The following is a 23,739-nucleotide window of genomic DNA, read 5'->3' as shown; positions in this document are numbered from 1 at the left end:
GTAGTATCTTTGTCTGGCTTTGGTGTTAGGGTGATGTTGGCTTCATAGAATGAGTTAGGTAGAGTTCCCTCCTCTTCAATTTTCTGGAAGAGTTTGAACAGGGTTGGTATTAATTCTTCTTGGAATGATTGGTAGAATTCACCAGTGAAGCCATCTTGTCCTGGGCTTTCCTTAGTTGGGAAGTTTTTGATGATTGATTTAATCTCTTTACTCATATTTGATCTGTTGAGGGATTTTAGAGTCAGTGTAGGTTATGTATTTCTAGGAATTTGTCCATATCAACTAAGTTGTCTTAATTTGTTATCATACAGTTTTTCACAGTATCCTCTTATGATCCTTTTTATTTCTGTGGGGTAAGGAGTAATGTGTCCCTTCTCATTTCTGATTTTATTTATTTGCATCTTCTCTCTTTTTTTCTTTGTCAGCCTAGCTAAGGGTTTGTCACTTTTATTGATTGTCTCAAAGAACCAACTTTTGGTTTTGTTGATTCTTTCTGTTGTTTTTTAATTCTCAATTATTTTTATTACTGCTCTAATCTTTGTTATTTCTTTTCTTCTACTTGCTTTGGAATTAGTTTGCTGTTCTTTTTCTAGTTCCTCCAGGTGTGCAATTAGATCTTTGATTTTAGCTCTTTCTTCCTTTTTAATGTAGGTGTTTAAGGCTATAAATTTCCCTCTCAGCACTGCCTTCACTGCATCCCATAAGTTTTGAGATGTTGTGTTCTCATTTTCATATATCTCCAGATATTTACTGATTTCTCTTGCAATTTCTTCTTTCACCCAGTGATTAAGAGTGTGTTGTTTAACTTCCATACATTTGTGAATTTTCTGGTTCTCTGCCTGTTATTGATTTCCACCTTCATTCCATAATGGTCAGAGAGAGTGCTTTGTATTAAATTTCAATCTTTTTAAATTTATTGAGACTTGTTTTGTGACACAGTATGTGGTCTATCTTGGAGAGTGATCTGTTAGCACCGGAGCAGAATGTATATCCTGCTGTTTGGGGTGCAATGTTCTGCTTATGTCTGTTATGTTTAGTTCATTTATTATATTATTCAAGTTCTCTGTGTCCTTCTTCATCTACTCTTTTTTTAAAATACAGTTTAACTGAGATATATTCACACACCCTACAGTCATCCACAGTGTACAATCAGTTATTCACAGCACCATCATACAGTTGTGTGTTCATCACCAGAATCAATTTTTGAACCTTTTCCTTACTCCAAAATAAAAATAAAAACAAAAGAGAACGCCTAAATCTTTCCATCCCCTCCATCCCACCCTATTCTTCATCTAATTTTTGTCCCCAGTTTTCCACTTATCTGTCCATACACTGGTCTTCATCTGCTCTTGCCTTGGATTAGTGGTACAAGTTTTTATGTGCACTTTTTATGCAATTGTTTCACCTCCAGGAGAAAGCTTCCTTTCCTCTGTTCCTTCTCTGGGAATTTTGATCTATTCTTTTTTGTTTTTGTTTGGCTTCTATAGTTTTTATACTCCTTTTATTGCCTCTAGCTGCTTTTGCCTGGAGGGCAAATTCTGGGAGGAGTGTCACCCTGGAGAGGACTTTTCCAAGGCAGTATTTCCCAGGGACCCATGAAGGGGGTGTGCACCTGCTCCAAAATGCCCTGGCAAGGGGATTAGGAAAAAAAGCCAAAAGCCTCTTTGACAGCTTCCCCAAGCTGAGCCTTCCTGGCCTGCTCAGCAAATGCAGCCCATCTGCCAACTGTCCCCGCAGCCCTGAGGGAAGCACTGCACCTTTAAATCTCCACTGCCTCCACCCTTATTGGGGGCAGGGTTGAAACAATGGCGGCTGCTGCCTTTGTCTGGGGTGGGTTGAAACTGTGCCTCAGATTGGGGATCCAGCAGTCCATCTTCGCAAGTTATAAGCCGTAATCAATGATCAGTTCGTACCCACCTCTGTTCTCAAGGAAGAGGATTTTTATATCCCTTTCTGTCTGAAGTGACCTAGCCAGTGAATGGACCCCAAGGCAGCCCATGAGAGTGGGATATGGGCACCAGTTACCTGTCACACAGACAGAGCAACTCACTGTTCTACCCCGTAGTTTACCAGACTCCTCCTCCAGCTCTCCCCTGGATGCTGTACAGTGTTCTTTGGGCCTTCAGAACCCCAAAACAGTTGTCTCAGAGAGTTCCTGCCTGTTTAGTAGCCATTTGGTGGAATGACTGAGTTCTGGAGCTCCCCACTCCACTGTTTTCCCCAGAAGTTTCCCTGCTATTCATCCCTACATTGGTTTTATAGTTCAAAATGCTTAGAACAATACTTGCTTCCAAAGGGCAAGGACTTGGTAATTATAACAACAATAGCAAGAGTTAATGGTTCCTGAGGATTCAACATTAAACCAGACACCTTTCTAAGCCCTTTACAGACATTATCTTACTAATCCTCAACCTGCAGGATAGAACCTTCATAACTCCCAATCAATAATAAGGAAAACAGAAGCTCAGAGCATTTGTGATTACACAGAGTCTGCATGACTCCAAATTCTAAACTAGAGTTCTATCCCACAGTACCTATTATTATTACCATTATTGTTACTATTACTACTGTTACTACAACTTCTACCACTGGTCCTAGATATAGCACTTCATCCTCAGCACAACATCTTGAGGAAAGGACAGCCCATTGTACATATGAAGACATTGAATCTCAAAGAGAAGAAGTGATGCAGCTGAGGTCACAGACTCAGCAGGCTGTAGACCTGGCCTGGAATCCCCGTTATCTGACTCCATGTCCAGTTATCCCTCCATTGCCTTGCCATTGCTTCCTGCTGCCACTTACCTGTGGGGTGTAGCTTTCCACATTATATGGCTTCCTAAACTTCGTGTTCAGGATGTAATGGGGGGAGCATCCACCAGCATAATACCTATGATCTAGAATTGGACCCTCCATACGGTTTGTAAACATATTTAACCTGTAGGGAAGCACAGAGAGGATGAAAGTGTTAGGTTTTCAGGTTGTGTTAACTTGATTGGCAGACCCTACTGAACGAAACCCTAACCCCTTGGCACGGCACTCAAAGTCCCTAGATCTGGTCCCAAAACAGCTTTCCAGCTTCATCTCTCTCTATGCTCAATGATAAGCATACACCCTAGTTCCCAGCCATTTGGAGATGCTTCCTCAAATCTGCTTGGCTTCTTCTTATATGTATACGTGCTGTTCCCTGGGCCAAGAATACCCTTCCAACCATTCACTGCTTTATCTCCTATTTGTCTTTCAAGATGGAGCCTTTGCTGTTGTGAAAAGTTGTGGGAAGCCTTAGCTGATATCTGTCACACCTGAAATCTTCAACAAAACCAGGTCAGAGGCCTTTAGGATATGCCCTGCTTGCCTCATTATGCATTTATTGTCCTGCACCATTACGTTTCCTTATGAGATTGGCATAGCAAAATCATTAAGACATGAACTCTGGAGCCAGAGTCCCCATTCTGCCACTTACTGATGATGTGACCTTGGGCAAACCAGTTACTTCTCTCTGTAAAATGCTTCAGTCTCCTCTTCTGTAAAATGGGGAGTACAAAAATACCTTCCTCATTGCATTGTTGTGAGGATTACATGTCAGTATTTCAGTGCTCAAAACACTGGTGGTATGTGATAAATGTTTATTCTCATTTGTGTGTCTTGACCTCACTGGGTACACTCTTTGAGGGTGGTAGTTTTCTTCTTAATTTCTATACATCCCTATCACAAAACACATTTAAAGTAATTACTGCTTCCTGAGGGTCTAATTGGTGACAGACACTGTGTGTTTATGTGTGTGTGTGTGTGTGGGAAGGGTGCTCCATGCATCATCTCATTTAATGCCCCTGTGGTAGGTATTATTATTTCATTTTAGAGGGGAGGGAAGCCTAGCCTCTATTTAATAATATATATATATTATAATCATAATATAATATAATAACAATATATAATGATAATATGGAATATTATGGATATGGATAACATGGAATATTATTATATATAAATATGTAATATAATAACATAAATATTTTCCCTCTCTCCTACAGCAGCCCTCCATTCTTGATGGACTCTGATTACTGAAAGTCCTTTGTTTACTAGTTGCAGCTCTGTCTCCTTTAAGCTTCTTTTCAGCTTTGGTTCTGTCCCTAACCAGAATTGTCTTAGACTCTTTCCCATGACAGATCCTCATATACCACAATAATGTAAATTTCTTTATTTTATTTAACAAATATAACATGGTACTTACTGTGTGGAGACAGTGTCCTGATCAATTTACACATATTAGCTCATTTAATCCTCCTAGCCATCTAATAAGGTAGATATTATTATTATCCCCATTTTACAGATGAAGAAACTGAGGAACGGGGAGGGAAACTGCTTGACCCACAGCCTCTTTGCTAGCAGCAATTGGTGGGGCCAGGGTTGGAGGTCCAATGTTTGTATTCTTCCCACCACACAAGCTGTTTCTCACTTATAAGTTTACTACAGTCACATTAGCTTATTCAATTCTCACTAAACTTTGAAAGAAGAAGGGTATTATTGGTTTTCGTCTACATGGAACAAAAGTAGAACGCCACATTAAGTGCCTCATTCAAGGTCAAGGTCTCCTGGCCGGTGAGCTGCTCCTTCTGGCCCCTCACACAGCTTTCAGTGGGGCTGTACTACCTGGGCTTTGAAGGTGGGCTCTGCCACCCTTAAGCTGTGTCACCCCTGGAGGTCCATTTAACTTTTCTGTGCCTCAGCTGCCTGATGTGGAGGTTGGATTATAAGAACCAGCTTATAAGGTGATCCTGAGAGGAGGCTCCCATGTGCAGATCCTCTCTCTAATAACACCCTCTAAGGATCAAGGTTTGATTTTTATTTTTTATTTCCATTCAGGGTCATTGCTCCCCAGGGTGCGTCATATCCTATGGATTCTTAATGCTTAAGAGGGGAGGGTCTGACTTCCACCTGCAGGCTATGATGCTGCAGAATTTGGCAGGAAAGTAGGGTGGAGGTAGCAGCACCAGGGTTAAAGAAGGGGGCCCCTTCCAAACTTGGAAGAGTCACCTCGCCTCTCTGACTTCACTGGAGGTTTGAACCAACTAAAAGTTTCCCAGAAACTTGAAATACAGATTGATTCCAGACCCGTCCTGGAAATCCATTCTTTTACTAACCATTTTGGAGCCTCTCCTCTGGGCCAGGCCCTATACTGGGGCCTATGGATCCAGAAATAGATAAAACCTACCTCGCAAGTTGTTAATAGGATTCAAAAGATGCTTAGAAAGCATTGAACACAGTCACATGGCAGACATTAAAATAAGTGTTCACCTCAAACCCTCCTGCAGGAGCACAGTTGGTCTCCATGCACAGCTCTGCCTCGTCTGCCCCTGTCCCTGCACCAGCCCCACTTCGGAACCCCTGTCTGGTCACTGGACAAGCTCCTGCAGCTCATGGAACTGTCTTCAGAGAGCAGCCAGAAGCATCTGCTCACCCGACATTCTTTTTTTTTGAGAATAATATGTTTATTTGCCTAACATGCTATTTTTTTAGGGTTTTTAAATGCAATTTTATTGAGCTATATTCACACACCATATAATCCATCCAAAGTACACCATCAGTGGCTCCCAGTATCATCACATAGTTGTGCATCATCACCACAATCAATTTTAGAAACTTTTCATTACTCCCCAAAAAAAATTATATAAAAGAAAAATATAAAAGAAAATCCAAAATATCCCATATCCCTTACCCCTGCCCCATTGTTGACTCCTAGTATTGATGTGGTACATGTCTTACTATTGATGAGAGAATATTAAAATATTACTGTTAATTACAGTCCATAGTTACTACATTCATTTTGGTAATGAGGAAAGAGAGGAACTCTGTTTGTTACCTGCTTCCTCCCTCTCTGTTCCCCAGATTAACATTTAACATTGTGCCTTTCCAGCTACACAGTAGAAAGATAGTAACTTACCCACTGGCCAGAGTCCCAATTGCCCAGTATTGTTCCATTTCTTGCTGACATTTTTTATAAATTCTTCTACAGTTGGCCTCATCTGATTGGTCTCCACAGTCATTGTCCCCATTGCAAAGAAGCCTGCGGTTAACGCACCTCCCTGAAATAGAGAAAGGATATTCACCACAGTTGCATGCTGTCAGGGAGGGGCAGCAAGCTCACCTGAGCATCTACTATGTGCCAGGTGCTTTGCTGGGCCTGTAATGCTGTGGCTTGATTAGTGCTCATGTATCAGGGCACCCACTATTGGCATCAACAGCTTATTCCTCTATCCCTATTTCCCTCCAAAAGAGACCAGAGTTGTATTTCTGAAAACACTTTGTAGGGAGACTAGTGGAATGATTCTGTAAGGAGAAGGGTTGGGGAGAAAGTGCTTGAAAGCAGAGGAAGAAGTAGCTGGACAGGAGAGAAGTCTGAACTTTCCTCCATGAGGCTGGGGAGAGGAGGTGGGTTTGGTGGGTTCTGCAAGTAGTGATCAGCTGTGTGATCTTTCCTATGTTACCTAAACCCCTTGCCTCAATTTACTCATCTGCAAAATAGAAAATCATCCCTACCCCACAGGGTTGATGGGAATGTAAATGAGTAAATAGAACAGTACTGTGTACGTGTTATCATCACTACTGTTAGTGTTTTGTGGGCCAAGATCATAGTGCTAGAAATATTTGCAGCAGGATTGGAATCTATAGCTCTCTAACCAATTTTTTTTTTTTCCTAACCCACACTAGCTGCAATGTTATAACCATTTGGACTGTGAAAAATTATTTGCATTCCTTTTGCTACCTTAAATTTCTTTTCCCAGTGATTTGACTTACTTTCCTATCTGTATTTTCCAGGGGGATAAAGACAGGTCACCCTGTTTCCTTAGATATGCCTGGTTGCTTTTAACCAATGCTCTTGGGATGTTAAAGGCAGAAGAATAACAATCTGGTCTTCAGATGTTTCTTACAAGGCATTTAAACTAAAGCCTGCCCAAATAACCATTATGACTTTGGTCAGAATCATGGAACACTGGCTATAATGAGTCCATAGACACACTGTAAAAAAGTCTCTCAGATTTATTAGATTGAATTTTGCATTTGCAATAAGCCCTAGAAATTGCTCTATGGATCCCTAATTCTTTCTTGAAAGATCCCTAAGCACAGTCCACATGGGTACAGTGAATCTAGAGAGTTGGGCCTGCCATCTAGACAATTTGAGTCAAAATACTCTTATTTTTGTGCTAGACTTGGAGAGATAGCCGGCATATGTTTGCTTGAATTTGATAGATGAATGAATCAAAAAGACAAGTGTTTACTTAGTTCTACAACTGATAATCATTAATTTGTGTCTTTCCTTCCTTCCTTCTCTCCTTCCTTCCCTCCTTCCTTCCTTCTTCCCACCCTCCCTTCCTCCTTTCTTCTCTCCCTCTCTTTCCTTTTTCCTTCCTTGCTATAATCAAAAATCTTCACTGACTATCATGTGTTAGAGGCCACATGTGATTTCATGATGCAGAAATGCAGAAGACTGAGACTATCTCTTCAAATATTTTTCAGAGACAAATGATGCTTACACCCTATTTAACTGTTTGAGGTTTTGCCCACAACTGTACTTGGCTAGCAGAGCTCTTATAAGTGAGATGCTGGCATAGGGATTCCTGTTGATGAAGTTTCAGGCACAGCACCCCCTGGGCAGGAGGGAGACTTTGTCTAAGCATCTTTTCTTCAGATCAGGAGTACTGGGGTAGGAAAGGGAAGAAGAATGAGGGACAGTGAGCATGTGCCCTGAATTTCCAGCCTGTCTTTTTGGGCCATTGTCAAAAGAAAGGTAAAATTTTCATGTCAAAAAAAAAGCATGCATCAGTTTCTTATTGTGTAAAATATGATCTGCAACAGTATAAAAAATCTCTGTTGTTTCTCGAGAGAAAGCAAAAGTAGAAGTAATCTATTATGGAAGACAGAAAAATGCACTCCCACAAATATCCCAGAACCCATGAAAATGTTACCTTATATGGCAAAAGAGACTTTGCCAGCATGATTAAGTTAAGGAAATTGAGACAGGGAGTTCACCTGCATTATCCCGGTGGACCCAATGCAATCACACAGGTACTTATAGGGGAAAGAGAGGTAGGAGAGTCTGTCAGAGAAGGAGATGTGATGATGGAAGCCGAGGTGGGAGGAGGTGGGGCCATGAGCCAAGGAAGGAGGCAGCCTCTAGATGCTGGAAAAGGCAAGGAACTGATTGTCCCCTAGAGCCTCCAGAAGGAGCACACCACCACTTCAGCACAGTAAAACTGATTTCAGACTTCTGATTCCCCAAACTTTAAGATAATCGTTTGTATTGTTTTCTGCCACTAAGTTTGTGGTAATTTGTTATAGCAGCGATAGTTAACATACCTATGCGCACCATTTTATCTTAAGGCCCACAATTACTGCCTCCTAGTTATCTGGTCACACGATGTCTATGCCTCAACTCATTCCATTGGTGACCATCTCTTCTGGCTTCTTCCATTATCCCTTCCCTAGAAAGACTGTAGCAAACATGATCGAGAGAATTGCCCAACTACACCTGACATAGCGACCTGGAGAAAGGGCAGGGCAGGAATGCACTGACCTAGAAGTCTGAAGTCCCAGGCTGCCTTGGAAAAGTCATGTAACATCTCTGGTTCCCAAATGAATGGGTCAGTGTATTTGAATGACAGTTCTCTGACTAACCACCTACAAAGACCTTTCACTATCCTTTATGTCACTGGATGCTTACAACAAACTCGTAAGAGAGTCACTTCTCCCCCAGTTTTCTATTGTAGGAACCAAAATGCAGAAATGTTAAGTGGCTTCCTCTAGAACACAAAGTCAAAGTAAGACCCGACCCAGGATTTTTGATTCTGATTCACACATAATGTTGGTTTCCTTTATGTCAGTGAATTCAACATGAATCCCCAAATTCCTAATTGTAACTTCTCCACTTACTGGCTCTATGATCTTGGGCAAATAACCTCCCCAAGTCTCATTTTCTTAATTCATAAAATGGGAATTAAAATAATATTTACTTTACAGGGTTGTTTTCATGAAATAGTACATGTAAAAGGAGGTCAGAAATTTGAGGGTAATGAGATCTCCTGGTCTATCTCATGACTCTGACCTTGTGTACTAAGCAATGGCCAGTCCCTCCATCGTCATGCGCTATTACTGTCTCATTTGAAAGCTGTCCCCTCCCATCCTACAACCATTTATACCTGTCTGTGCACACACAAAGCCTTCACATCGCACTTGACTTCTGCATGGTGTGTTGGTAACACAGGCTTCTACTTCCTTGTCAGAGAAGTTGCACGGTTCCCCGTAGAACTGAGAGGGCCGGAGCAGGTAGGCATGTCTGTACTGTAGCAGAGAGGAGCAAGGTAAAACAAGAGCAGAGCCAACCGTGGGAGCTGAGGGATATGATACACAAATGTTCTCCTGGCCAGGACTTGGGCTCCAGGCAGAACATCCAAGCCCAGCCCCTCCTGCTCCCCCCGTTACATATACTTAACGATCTGTGTTGTGCTTGGCTGTGTACCTGACAGTTTCTCCAACTAGACTGTGACCTCTCTGAGGGTCAAGACCTTGCCTTTGATCTCTGCATCTGCAGTGATCAGTAAAGATATACTGTGCTTTGGAATCAACAGCTAATAGGTGGATTTGTGTAGTCAGTTCAATAGTAAAGCAATCTCTCACTTGATTACTCCCATGGATTGAATCAAATATCTCACTTACTCCTTAAGGCAGTCAGTATATTATAAATGAAAAAGCAAGTGCTTTGGAGGCACAGCTGACTCTCACTTCCTAGTTATGTGGTGTTGGGCAAGTTACTTAACCTTTGTGAATCTCAATGTATTCACCTCTAAAATGGGGATAATGAATGACCTAAGTGTGTAGTTATGGAGCTTAAATGAGATATATACATATATAGGGAACTCAGTATTTTGTTTGGTACATAGTAGGCACTAAATTTCTTATATTTAGTTTTCCTTTTTTAATCTTAAGTAGTAGTCAATATTGCTATATCCCTACTTTCCTGTTTATTTATATTAAAAATATTGATTGAGCGTGCTGGGCATAGCCACCGAATGTTGAAAAAGATGGGTGTTATTTTTGTTTGTTTGTTTTCGATCACAACCAGACCCTCTAGACTGCCCTGAAGGAAGTCACAGAGGGTGATGGTGGTGACAGTGAGGGACACCAGGCAGTCACAGCACAAACTAATCTGTGTGTAACTCTGCCCTCTTACAGCTAAATTCTGAATGGTTAAAAGCTCTATGTTTAGGAGCATTGTGCAAAGCTCTTACCAAGAAAAAGTGTTCCATGACTGAAAAATACCTCCATGCAAGGTGAATTATTTGGGTTATTTGGCATTTATTAACTATGCTAGAGAAAACTAAAAAAAAAAATGAAAAAAAAAAGCAGTCTCAAAGTGATCACTCTAGGCCCTGTGTGTGTTTGAGTAAAAGTCCTACTTAGGGTGAGCTGCCACCTGACGGTGGTTGTGTGTGCCAGGAATGGGGACACTGTTACACTTGTAAAATCCTTTCTGTTTTGCTGTCTAAACCTAATGTATAGTTTTGCTAATAGATCATTGCTCTTCTACTGAGAGGTAATCTTGACCTACAGAAATGTATTTTGAATACACTTATTTTACTCGGCAGTTTTGTATCCATTAAAGCTAAACTTTTAGCAGCAAAGCACTATTGTTCAGATATTAAAAACAAAAACAGACAGTGCCATGATAGGGGATGTACAGAGTACTGTAAGAATCTCTTACACAGAGGAATCCCGGTTGCAAACCTAGGAGATGGTGGAAGACTTCAGAGGGAAGTGACATCTAAGCTGAGATCTGAAGGACAGGTAGAAAGGTCAGGCAAAAATGGGAAAGCTGGCACAGGGAACGCAGAGAAAAGCAATCCAGGTGTGGAAAATTGCTGTGCCAAATCTAAGAGACTAGAGAGAATGTGCCTTGTTCAAGCAAACAGAGATTTATCATAGCAGAGAGGAGAGTACAAGAGGGAGAGTGGCAGGAGCTGGAGGGAGACATAGCCAGGGACAGGTAATGCAGGTATCTCCAGGACTTCCTAAGGTCAGATGTGGTATTTTGTCTTTGGGCAATGAGAAGCCAATGGATTCGAAGCAGCAGAAGGAAGTGATCAGATTTGGATGGTTTTAAGATTTTGGTGCAGTCAAGATTTTGGTACACAAAAGTGGCAAATCAGGATAGCATCCCCTTTTGTAGAATGACACTTTTACAAGGCACAGCTATTACTGGTATGGCATCTGAACTTGTGGCTTTAGAAATCCAAAAACAGAAATATAGATAACCTTTCACCTCTGCTCCTCTGCTCTTCAAGAGGGTTGTCCCAGGTGGGAGAGCCTGGCGGGATAGAGATAAGGTCTGCAAGGAAGACTGTTAGAAGACAAACCCAAAGGCAAAATGGGTTTGAAGAGTGTGAACTGATGGAGGAAATGCATCTCCCATCCCCAGTTGAAAGGTTTTTCTAAGCCCCCAGCCAGGGCCCCTGCAGATAGCAATAATATCCAGCTCAAGGAAAGTCTGTAGCAAATTCTGAGTGAGGAGCTATCGCCAGCTGGCTGACTCATGCTGAGCGTTCCTGGTTTATGGTGCAGATGAAGCAATTATCCAGATAATTGGATCAATGTTGATTACTCCAGCAATAAAGCCTACTTTGGGAACTGAATGATCCTCCTTGGCTCTCCACATTGATCCAATTAATTGCATAATTGTCCTGGGCCTACTTCCACTGCCTCTTTAGAGTCCTTGCCCATGGCTGGTTTGGTTTCCCAAGGAGCTGGGGAAATGGCAACCATTCTCTTTTATCTGACACATCTGCTGTCCTCAGAGCTGAGATTTTGGGTCCACCCTCATATGACAAGGGACCCTGAAGGACAAATACTGCAGATACTGCATGTTTAGTAGAACACTAGACAAGAAGCCAGTGGCCTGAGTTCAAGCTTGTATTTGATACCACGTGAACTCAAGAAGTCACTTATCCATTCTTTGCCTCTGTTTACCCATGTACCTAACAGAAAGGGTAACAACTATCCTCCTTCCTTATAGAGATGCCATGAAAATATAATGAGATCGAACAATACATATTTATGGCACACTTACTATGTACTAGAAATTGGCCCTGTACACTGAAGATATAGAATGGAATAATCCTCCAAGAGCTCACCATGTAGTGGAACGGTCAATAGTGAACAGTATAGTATGATAGATGCTGGCACGCAGGGGAGTAAAATTTCAAAATATGAATAGGAGTCAGCCAGTGACGGAAGTAAGAGAGGTCACTCCTGCCCAAGAAAGCAGCAGGTATAAAGGCACTGAGGTGACAGAGACAGTGAAATTGTCAGAGAAATGCAAATGCTCACTATGGTCTACGTCATGGGGGTCCTTGAATACCTTGAGTCTGGACTTGATCCTAAAGGCCATGGGTTGACTTTGAATGGTTTCAAGTTGGGGAAAGACAGGTCAGATTTGCATTTTTGATAGCTCCCCGCCCCCAGCTGCAGCATGAAGGATGGATCGAAAGAAACAGGTTGGAGGCAGAAAGTCTGATGAGAAAGCTGCTAGAATGAGCAAGGACAGAAGTGCTTTGGGAAAACATCTGAAGAACCAAAGAAAGGGTCTGATTACTACTTAGAAGCCCAGGGGCAAAGGATCTATTAATTAAATCAACCAACATGGACTGAGGGCCTGCAAGGCTATGCAGTGGTAGGCAGGCACTGTCAGTGATGCCTCAGTCACTAAGGATCAGGGCTCGGGGAAGCCTGGCACACCATCAAGGCCTGGGCACTTACCCTTTTCTTCTGACAGGGATCACATGTGGTCCAGGAGGACCAGCTGGACAATTCACAATCAATAGGCATGACGGTGACATCCACACTCCGCGTCTGTCTGCTCTTCACAAGGCTCTTGTTGACTGCGTTTGACTCAAGGGAGTGTGGCCTTTCACCTCTAAAAAGGCATGATGAGAGAAAAGAATCAAGGACCAGAAGGGAATTAGGTATACATCCAACTGACTGCCTGTCCATTCAATAAATATATATTTGCTCACTTGGGAAAGACTGTTAGTTTCTCATTCAAGTGTAGGTTAATTTCTCCAACAAATATTTATTGAACCTCCAGTAATTGCCTAACACTATGGGTAGCTGTGGTAAGAGTACTGAACATGGGTCAGAAGAGAGTTCATTAGCAGCTGGGTGACCTTGGTCTGGTTTTTCAACTTCTATGAAATTTAATTTTCCCACCTGTATAATGCGGGGAGGGAGGTAATATACTATCTTGTAAGGCTATTTCTTATAAGGATTAAATAAGATAGCATATGTGAAAGCACTTTACAAACTCTGAAGTGCTGTAGGTATATGCAGGGAATATAACCACAGCCAGTTGTATGATCCTAGGCAATTTACTTCCCAGCTCTGGTCCTCTTTTTACCCCCTGGAAAATGAAAGGTTTGGACTAGATGCTCTTTAAAGGGTGTTCTTATATTAAGAGTCTATGAAACATTTCCTGAGAATAAACTGCATTATTCAGGGCACTGTACTACAGGGGGTACAGAGAAATATGAGACACAGGTTCTGCCTTCCAGAACTCAGTTTGTCTTAGAGTAGGAAAAGAGAAGCATGTCTTGAGTTTTAATTCTCTAGGATGTTATCCAGTCAGCAAGGTTTTTAAGCTCGCAGGCACCATGGCCAGATTTGTGTTTTAGGTCATTCTGGCTGCAGCGTGGAGGCTGGTGGGAGTGGGGAGAGCCTGGAGGCAGGGAAAGCTCACACAGTAGTACCAATTTGTGATGTGAGCCTAAACTAAGGGGAAAGAGGATGAGAGGTCAGACTTAAGAGATGCTTCTCAGGTGGGCTTGATAGAAAGGGATGGGTAATTGGATGGAGAGTTGGTTAGAGGAGAGGAAGGAGTTTAGGTCATACAGATTACCAGTTTGAGTGCATGGGTAGATGGGGGACAGAGGAGGAAAGAACACAGGTCCTTTGAGGAAGATGCAAGTTTTGGTTAGAGTATGTTCCAGGTGCCCATGGAACACCCATGTAGAGTCATTTAGGAAATAGTTGCATGTGTGGGTTTGGAAGTCAAGAGAGAGATTTGAGTTAGAGATACATGAGAAGCTATGGGAGAGGATAAGACTGTTCTTGAGAGAAGAAGCAGGCCAAGGATAAGTCCCTGGGGTACATCAGCTCCCCCAGCAGACAAGAAGAGGCTTTAGAGGTGAGTGGGAGTGAGACAGACAGTATCATATCTGCACAGCAGTCGAGCAACAGGAGACTTGAAAAATGTCCAGAAGATAAGGCAATGCTTCTGGTTGAGTTCTTGGCACATGGCAAGACATTCAGAAAAGAAAAACATTGAATAAAATGAGCATGTTATTTAATCTGTCTAGGCCTCCAGCTTCTCCATCTGCAATATGATAGGTGTAAGATTATTTTTATTTTTCTTACATCTGAAAAAACCTATGACACTAAGATTCTTTGTAATTCGTGATCCTTCAAGCCAAGAAAGAAGACAAAGACAATTAAGATTTGCTGGGCACTGATGTTGTGTCAAGCACTCTCCTAGGTATTTTACCCATGTCATTTCATTCAATCCTCAAAGCATTGCTAGAAGGCAGCTATGATGCATTGCCATCTTGACCAAAAGAGACAACTGACGTGTCCATTGTCACACAGCTGGTACATGATGGTGTAGGATCTGAGCCAAGTTCTGTTTGACTCCAGAGCCTGTGCTTTGTCCATCGCCCCATGCTGCCTGGAAGGGAACTGGACCAGCATCAACTCTACCAATCCCCCCAGGTCTCTATATAAGACAGACTTCATCCCTGTATCCAAAATTGAGTCATTAAGGAGAGCATCACATAGTTTTCATCATCTCGAATGCACAGTATGCCACTCCAGACAAGGTCATTAACAATACATTCTCACTTGGCAAAAGTCCTAAAAAGCAGATAATATTAACTACAGTGAAATCCATCTCCATGACTGCCCCAGAGACCAACAAAATCAATTGCCTAGTAAAGTTGGATCTTTAAGTAAAGGTCAAAGACTCTACTGGAAACCACAGGTGGATACTTTGAAATGGTTACTTGAGGCAGGATGCTGCACACCAGCAGGGGTTTTGGAATGTGCTCTCATCTACTAATTTGCTCAGGTTTGACAAAACAATATTGTCTGTGATTTGGCTTCTCCTAAGTATGTATTTGACAGCTCTGCAGGATACTCTCTTCCTACTTCAACTACAAAACAGCTATGTTGTGTTTTTAGCAACTTTCAATCCAACTCAGGGGCCATAGTTGAGACTGAGTGGGTAAGCAAGGCACATGTGCTATTAAGAGTCACAATTATTTTCCACTCTGATATTTGAAAGCCAGTTAATGGGCAAATGATCGCTTTTTAGAAGGAACCTGGTTAGAAGTAGTTATAACCACCAGATCTCTCATTTTTGTACCCAATCTTCATTATGGAAGTAGCAATATAATGAAGTAATCAGCTGAATAAACAATATGTTTGTAAATTACATTGATGAGATGTGCATGGTTTATTAGTACTACAAAATGCAAATCTGGAAGGCTAGCAGTAAACTGTATCTTTAATTTCTCAGTATAGAATGAAGCCACATAAAGCACAGGTTAAATCAGGGCCTCTGTGCATAGTTCCAACACATGCCTTTCACTCCTAGGAATTTGTATAGAAACAAATTAGATGGACATTTGACTGACTTGACTTCTGTCATTCAAAATCCTCTGTATGTTTTTGGTTTTGAAAAATTAAACATGCCTAGATAAGTATAGAAAATAAAACAATAAACACCCACGTACTCACAATACAGGATTGGCAATTGTTAACATTTGGTCAAATTTACTTCATCTTTTTTTTTTTAATCAAAAATAATTCTCTGTAATTGTGACCTCTTTATTTTATACCGGCCCTAGTTCCATTCCCCTCCCCTCCTCTTCAAAGACAACTATTATCATGAATTTGATGTGTATCCTTTCAGTCTCTTTTAAACACAGTTTACATATATTTATATATACAAAAGATATAGTGTTGCTTTGTGTGTGCTTTACTCACACTGTTTGAATTATTCTACAATCTGTTTTTGTCAGTCAGCATTGCGTTTCTGAGGCCTATGCATATTAATAATGTATAAAGAGATCTAGTTCATGTTCTTATCATAGGAAATACACCTAATTTATTCTTTTTCTCTTTGAAGGGCATTTACATTTTTCCCAAAGTTTTGCAATTGCAAATAATCTCACAATAAACACCCTCTGTATGTCCTTACAATATGTGTTCCTTCTACTGAAGGTCTAGCAAGACTGCACCTTTCCTTGGGGTACATGAAATGCTATTGCCAGCATTAGGACATATTTCACTGGGTCCACATCTCCCACTCTCTTTCTAACAGGCATCTTTGATCAAAATAAAGATGGATCCATTGAGTGCAGCAGGATTAGGTCAGCAGTAAATTGCGAGCCATCAGCTTATATAGATGGGGCGTGTCAATATATTTTGGCTTTCTGTAGAAATGCCCTGACACAACAACTTTCTTGTCACACACAATTTGTTAGGCAGCTGCATCCCCTTTGCAAATAGCATCCTTCCTCTTTGTTAGAAGGGGCAGCTTCTGGGTGGCAGGTTTTCAATTTTCTCTTCTTTCTACTGTTTGCTGCTGTAGACTTGAAATTTAAAGCAACATCTCAAGGCAACAAATGTGTGGCCCAGAGATAGCGAAATGGCATAGGAATCCAGCAAGTCACATACACAATGCAGGTGGAGAGGGGCTAATGCATTAGTGGGAGGCGGAGAGCTGCAGGGAGAACATAGGGGTTCTGGGACCAGGAAAAAACTGGATTTGAATCCATATTCTGCCACTTACTGAGTAGCCCTGTGATAATTATGTTATCTCTCTGAACCTCAGTTTCCCCCTCTGTAAAACTGGAAATAATGGTATTTACCTCAAATAGCTGTGAGGATTAGAGTTAATGTATTGAAGTACCTGGCAAAGAGTGATTAATCAATAAATGATAGCTTTTATGACAATGTGCTTTATTTCATCTGAATTGATTATAAGGGTAAATAAAACTAAAATCTTTCTTAGCTAGTATGAAGCATGTCTTAGCATTTTCCAGAACTGAAGACTAATTCTTCCACTTCATGAATGGAATTCAAAAGCATGCTGTGTTCAGGACTGCCCATGGGAATCCAGGTGAGGGTCTGAGTCTTGGGTCTTAGTAAACATGAGTGAATCTCTTCTCTCTGAGGATCAATTTGCTCTTCTACATAGAATAAGAAATAATGTGCACGCCATGGCCTTGCTGGGGGATTAAACAAGGTTTCTAGACCCATGTGCTACTCACCCACTCACACCTCCACTCCCAACCTAAGAGATCCTTAGAGACAAATCACCCCAACCTAAGGACACTTTATTTATCATCCTAACAGATAAACCTGAAAGTGGTGTTGCTCCTTTGCTTAAAACTCTTCACTGGCTCCCCAGTGCCTACAGGATGGGTACAATCTCCTTAGCTGCCACACTAGCACTTACCAACTCCATGATCTGACTCCTGCTTACTCCTACTTTGTCTCCATCCCCTGTAATTCCTCACCTTGGCCTGTGTTTAGGCTTAATGAAGTGTACTTGAAGCTTCAGGAACAAGTCAGGCTCTTTCACATTTCCATGTCTTGGCCTGTGCTGCTCCTTCTACCAGAAACACCACTGTAGCAATTTGGCAAACATCCACTCCTATGTAAAGATTCAACTCAAGCACCATCTCTTCTAGAATCCTTTCCAGACCTCACTCCCAGAGGAGCTGATCACACTCTTCCTTGTTTCTCCCCTGTACCATTCACATGTTGGCTTTCTCCAAGAGAACATGAGCTCCTCAGGTCTTATTTATCTCTGTATCCACAGCACTGACAAGAGAACTTGGAGGGGAATACAGTGCTGTAGGCAGGATTGCTATGGTTCCCTTAAGTTCTCCAGTCCATATATACTTCTTTGGCTTCTGAATGCTTCTCCGTGTACAAACAACACATACAAGGAAGGTCTTAGAGGCTTAGTTATTCTCAGGGCCAAGTTGGGATTCTTGATAGTCATAAAAGCTATTACTGATTGAGTGCCCAATGAGTAGTAAAAATTCATAGTCCAGGTTCCAAGGGTGATGCCCAATGGGGACTGAGCTGAGAAACCAGGGGATGTCCTAGAGTCCTAGGTACTCCTCACACTAAGTGAGAAGCTTGTCCTCAGAGAACATTTATGGGCTGAATTAACAGAATGGCACTAACACTCCCCTTGGACCCCAGGAGAACTCCTAAGGAGACCTAGGAAGCCTGGAGGCTTCGACTTCTCATGCTAGGGGCATCTCATGCACCACAAGGGTTTCCAAATTGCCAAGTCATGCATGCTTTTTTTCACTGGAGCCCAAGTTTGAGTTTTTACTCTGATGTTTCCTTGGTTTATTTTGCACACACACACACAAAATGATGAAATGAATTAGTTAACATTTAACTGCTGGGAACATCTGGAATGTGGGGGTGGGGCAGAATCTGGGAATCTAAATAATTGGGGTTGATGAGCAGGTAGAGTATGTCACTCATATATTAACATCACTGATATGAATTGATTCTTCTCCATATATAACAAACCATCTTATGCATAAAGAATCACACCAAGGCTTTGTTCAGAATACAGAACAAGTGTCCCATTCTTCTCAGCCTGACAAAACACATTTAAATATGTCAGTTTCTTATGGGAACTTTTGTTGAAGTCAGTCGCTTGGTTCCACAATAATCTGAAGAGAGTTGTTGATATTATTTTATTAGATGCATGCAAATTGTTTCAAGAAATGTTCCTCATTCAATAGGCATGCGGCAAAGAGACAGCCAGCATTATGTGGCATTATATTCCCTGTGATATTATTGATCAGGGATTCATTTGTAACCGTCACTTACCTGGAGCCAGGCAGACTGAGACAACCCAGGGCAGCACAGAGAAGAAAGAGCTCTGCCGGTGACCGCCAAGCCCAGGTCCTGGATGGCCTCATTTCCTCTCCGTGATAGATCCGGTTGAGGGTCCTAGATCCACGGAAGGCCTGCTCGGTGAATGTCACCATCAGCTTCTGCCCCGTTCAGAGCAAACAGTTCAGTAAAGTAAACAGAAAGCACCCAGTGACTGAAAACTCCTTAGACTTTGCACAGATGGAAAATTTGCCCTGCTTCTGGAAGCCAATGAGGGTGACGGAAAACTGCAGCCACTTGGTTTTTGTTCATATCATAACAGACTTTTAGGGAAGCAGCCGAGAGGACAGAATGTGTGGTCAGAAGAGGTGTGAGCTCTGGACCCAGACTACTTGGTTCACATCCTTTCTCTGCCACTTGCTAGTTTTGGGACCTTGGGTAAAGTCACTCTACCTTTGTGCCTCAGTTTCCTCATCTGCAGAAGAGTGAGAGTTAAATAAGTTAATATAAGTAACATGCTTAGAGCAGCCACATGTTAAGCACACAGACATGTGAGCTATTATTACTAAGCAGAAAGCAGGGTTTGGAGTCAGGCTGGCCTAGGTTTGAATTCAGTTTTGCTTCTTTCTGGTTATGTGATTTTAAGCAAGTCGGTCAGAGAATGCAGAGCTCTAGAGCCCGTCTTCCTGAGTTCAAATTTTCCTGTCTAATTCACCAGCTGTATGACCTAGGGCAAATTGCTAACCCTCTCTGGGCCTGAGTTTGAACAGTGCTGGCCCATACTGCTGCCTCTATAAGTGAGATGTTCTCATGGACTGTTTCTGGTTTTAGTTCCTCATATGTAAAATTAGAAGGCCTATCACTCAGAGTTGGGAAAGTCAAATCAGATACTAAATGTGAAAATCCTTCATAAATAGGCATTATAAAAATGGTTACTCTAAGAGAATAATTACCCAAATATGTGTTATGATATAATTTATTAGAATTTCTTTATCTTTAGAGGGAAATATAACTTTCCTGGCCTTGTTAGGAGGTGAAGTATATAGTACAACATTAGACCATTGTTACATGTAACTTGATATTTGTGTCTAACATTTGCTAACAACCCTAAGGAACCACAGGTGATTGTAGCATCTGAAAGGAGCTCAATAAATACTTTTGCCCTCCACCTATCACCTTTCCCACATCCAAGGCCAGAGGAGACCCACTGACTTTCCTCTAGGTTGAATACAGCCAAGGCAGGTGTCAGTCATGTAAGATGAGTCAAACTCGTTTTCTTTGAGCCCCAAAGAGTGCTTTGCTGCCATCCTTTTATTGTTATGAATAGTTTACAGATTTCTCTGTCATCTCAAAATGGTCTCACTGTTAAACTGGGTTAAAGGAAAATGTCATACTAAGGGTTGCTTAAAATGGCATAATCCAAGAAATATTCACCTCAATATCTCTAGAAATGATTACTAGATTGCCCGTGGCCAGATGTAGGATGTGGGCATTTTCACATTTTCATTTCTAGCTTGGAAATATAGTGAGTCTCAGCTCCAATTCATAGCATGGAGGCTGTACTGGCCTTGCAGGCAGTGAGACATACAGGAGTGGGTTGTGAAAGCATCACTGTGCAAACTCTAAGGCAACACGCAAATGGCAGAGGCTTTCAAACTGACCTTCCTGAAAACCACCACTGACTCCCCAGAATCAACACTTTAAAGTCTAGACTCCACTAACCTGGCATTTAGAAAAACAATCTGCAATCCATAAAGGGCTGTATAAACATGGTGGATGACCGTCTGGTTGCTGTTGATATTACAGGTGTAAGGAAGGGAGGGACGTTGGAGGGGAGAGGCAGCCGGCAACTTGAGGGTGGGCTAGTGGAAAGACTGGATTTGATTTCTTTTAAACAAGTTACCTAATTTCTCTAAACTTCATTTCCAGCTCTGTAAAATGGGTACAATAATTCTTTAGTACCTACTTTATAAGGTTGTTTTAAGATTTGAATGTATAAAAGCATTAAACCCTCAACCTCTTTCCTGATGCAAGTTTAGTACTTTTAAATGCTCTCCTAGTCCCGTTCCTGCCAGGGCTGCCTGAGTAGCAGGGCTGGGGGTTGGAGATGCAAATAGGGAAGGGGATGGATGGAAAGGTCTCAGAGAACAGGTACCCCTCACATTCATTGGGACCAAAACACAGAACACAAGCTCTGCTGTCAGACCACACAGATTACCTTCTAGTTATCATTAGTCCATGCCCAAGGCACCATCTCACCATTGTCCCAGAGGATACAGTTGACCTGAACTTTGGCATGAATGATTGTGGTAGTTAATCATTTGCAAACAAGGAGAAAATTGTGTTTCAAGAACCATCTAGGTCCTCTTTCATGCCTGCCTGCATTAAAGAGAAGGCCAAATCCTACTAGTTAGGGCTCCCCTTCCACCTCCTCACCCTGACTTACTCAAGGAGGAATGCCAACATTTTAGAGAAAGCAATTATATGAATGAACCGTGCACTCTTCCACCTCCAGATTTTTGTACATGTTGTTTCCTCTGCCTAGAATATGTGCCACTTGGCTAAATTGAACTCATTACTTAGGTTTTTATACTAATGTCACTTTTTCAAGAAAACCTTCCCAATTGCCTCCCCAGGGTTCTTTGGTTCCAGACTCCAATGAAGTCTCCTGGAATTGTAACCTCATAGCGCCCCCTGGTGGCTTCAGGTGCCACTAAACTGAGATCTCGCCTGGAGGATAACAGCCTTGATTGGCTGCATATTTCTCAAGGACAGTTCTTAGCAAGTTCACAGTGTTTCCCATACATCATCTTGCTAGATCTTGCCGATAAGCTGACAAACTAAGTATTATTTTCCATGCCTTTGAGATGGGGAAACTTGGATAAAGTCACTTTCCAAAGGTTCCATAGCTGGGAAGAAGCAAGTCTATGACTAGAAAAAAAATTTTTTCTGACTCCTAAAATTTTATTCTGATTTCCTCTTAGGAAGTAACGGGAATGATTTAGGTCTGGCATAATTGTTATACTTCACCACTTCTCTGGTCTACTGGTTCTTATTCAGGGCCATCACTCTCTTCTCTGACCATGTAAGAGCTTTTTTAATTGATCATGTGGCTCCACCTAGCCTTTAAATCAAGAATTCACAACTTTAGGTCTATGTATATGCCAACAGTTAGCTGTTTTTCCAGGCTTTTATAAAAGTTTTCTCACTGACTTTCCAGTTCCAAAACCAATGTCACATGTTTTAGGTTTTCATTATGGCAGTACCCCATTCCTGGTACTTATTTTTGTATTAGCTAGCTTTTGCTGGATAACAAATGATCTCCAAATTTAGTTGCTAAAAATAATCATTTATTAGTTCATAATTCTGTGTGTCATGAAGCGGGGCTGGGCTAAGCTGGGTGATTCTGCTGGTCTTGCCTGGGTCTATTCATGTCAGCTTGTCAGCAGCGGGGCAGCAGGGGGCTGGTGGATATAAGTTAGCCTTACTCAGTAGCGTGATGATTTATTCTGTCAGTGCTGGCTGTTGGCTGGAGCGATGAGGTGACTGGGTCACGTCTCCAAATAGACTCAGGCTTCTTCACATGTTGATCTTATGGGTCCAAAGAGCAGCAAATGAGGACAAACCCCACTGCATAAGTGCTTTGAAAGCCTGTGCTTGCATTATGTTTCTCAGTGGCCCATTGGCCAAAGCAATGGCCAAACCTAAATTCAAGAGATGAAGAAATAGACTATCCCTCTTGATTGGAGAAAGAGAGAATAACATCGCAAAGGGGCACTTAAAAAGACGGAAGGAATTTGCATACATTTTGGAATTTACCACAGAGATGCATATTGTTTTCATACTGAGCCAGTTAAAAGCCAATGTACCTCCTCTGTTTCTCTCTTCTCCTGTCCTGGTGACTTTGGAAACCATATGTTGAGATTACAGTGTTTTATGGTGGAGGGAGCCTCTGCCTCTGAGCCACTGGATGGGGGAAGAGTCCCTGTTGACCCACAAAGGACTTTATATGAGTGATAATTAAATGTATGTTGTGCTAGGCCGTTGATAGTTCACATTTTATATGTTACTACAGCAAAATCTACCCTATGCTGACTAATATACTCTTACACTGTATACAAAATGTGGTGTGTATGTACATTTTTCTGGGGGAAAAGTTCAAAATTTCCTCAGATTCTTAAAAAGATACCAGATTCTAAGGAAGTAAAAACAAAAACAAAAATTCCCTCAAGAGATCCAACTCTTTCAATTCACAAAATTATCTGTGGTTGATTCGGAGGGGGAATGGAGTAGACTAAAGTATTTGGGGAGTCCGACAGACCTAGATTAGTATTTCACTTCTCTCATTTATTAGCTTATAATAAATGGGGATATAATTCTCTACAGATCCCTTAAGCTCTCTGAGTAGTAGCTTCCTTAGTTTGTAATGAGGGCTTATTGAGATAATGTTTCAGTAATAATTTACTGAGAGTCTACCTGATGCCAGGCACAATGCTATGTGTCTGGGCATGAAGCTGCAACAGCCCTTCTGTATAGTGAGAGAGGCAGACACAGTAATCCACTGCTGTAATACAGTGTGATAAGTGTGGCAATAGAGATCTGCACGTGTACTTTGGGGGCTCAGCAAAATATATTTGCACATGAGTGTACATGTGTGTATATGTGTTGTGTGCAGGGTCATTGGGAAAGGTTTCTTAGAAGAAGTGATGTTTGAGCTGACCCTTAAGGGTTGAGGAGGAATTAGAAATGTGAGACATCACAGTGTTT

The 23,739-nt window shown here is 41.7% G+C and overlaps 1 protein-coding gene across 1 annotated transcript in view; it reads right to left on the bottom strand.

Annotated features, from left to right (window-relative positions):
- C8B (complement C8 beta chain) overlaps window positions 1-19,156 on the bottom strand; it is a 47,852-nt gene extending 28,696 nt beyond the window's left edge. Inside the window, exons 1-5 of the mRNA XM_037827105.1 lie at window positions 18,967-19,156; window positions 12,805-12,961; window positions 9,192-9,333; window positions 5,939-6,080; window positions 2,803-2,935 (exon numbers count right to left, since the gene is read on the bottom strand). Of these exons, the coding sequence (XP_037683033.1) occupies window positions 2,803-2,935; window positions 5,939-6,080; window positions 9,192-9,333; window positions 12,805-12,961; window positions 18,967-19,127 (735 nt within the window). The 5' untranslated portion in view covers window positions 19,128-19,156. The remainder of the gene's footprint in view (window positions 1-2,802; window positions 2,936-5,938; window positions 6,081-9,191; window positions 9,334-12,804; window positions 12,962-18,966) is intronic.
- Between the last annotated feature and the right edge of the window lie 4,583 nt (window positions 19,157-23,739).

Source organism: Choloepus didactylus, chromosome 2 (genome assembly GCF_015220235.1).
Source record: "Choloepus didactylus isolate mChoDid1 chromosome 2, mChoDid1.pri, whole genome shotgun sequence".
Classification (NCBI taxonomy): domain Eukaryota; kingdom Metazoa; phylum Chordata; class Mammalia; order Pilosa; family Megalonychidae; genus Choloepus; species Choloepus didactylus.
Note: the sequence above shows the minus strand (reverse complement) of the source record. Positions and strands in the feature narration are given on the sequence as shown.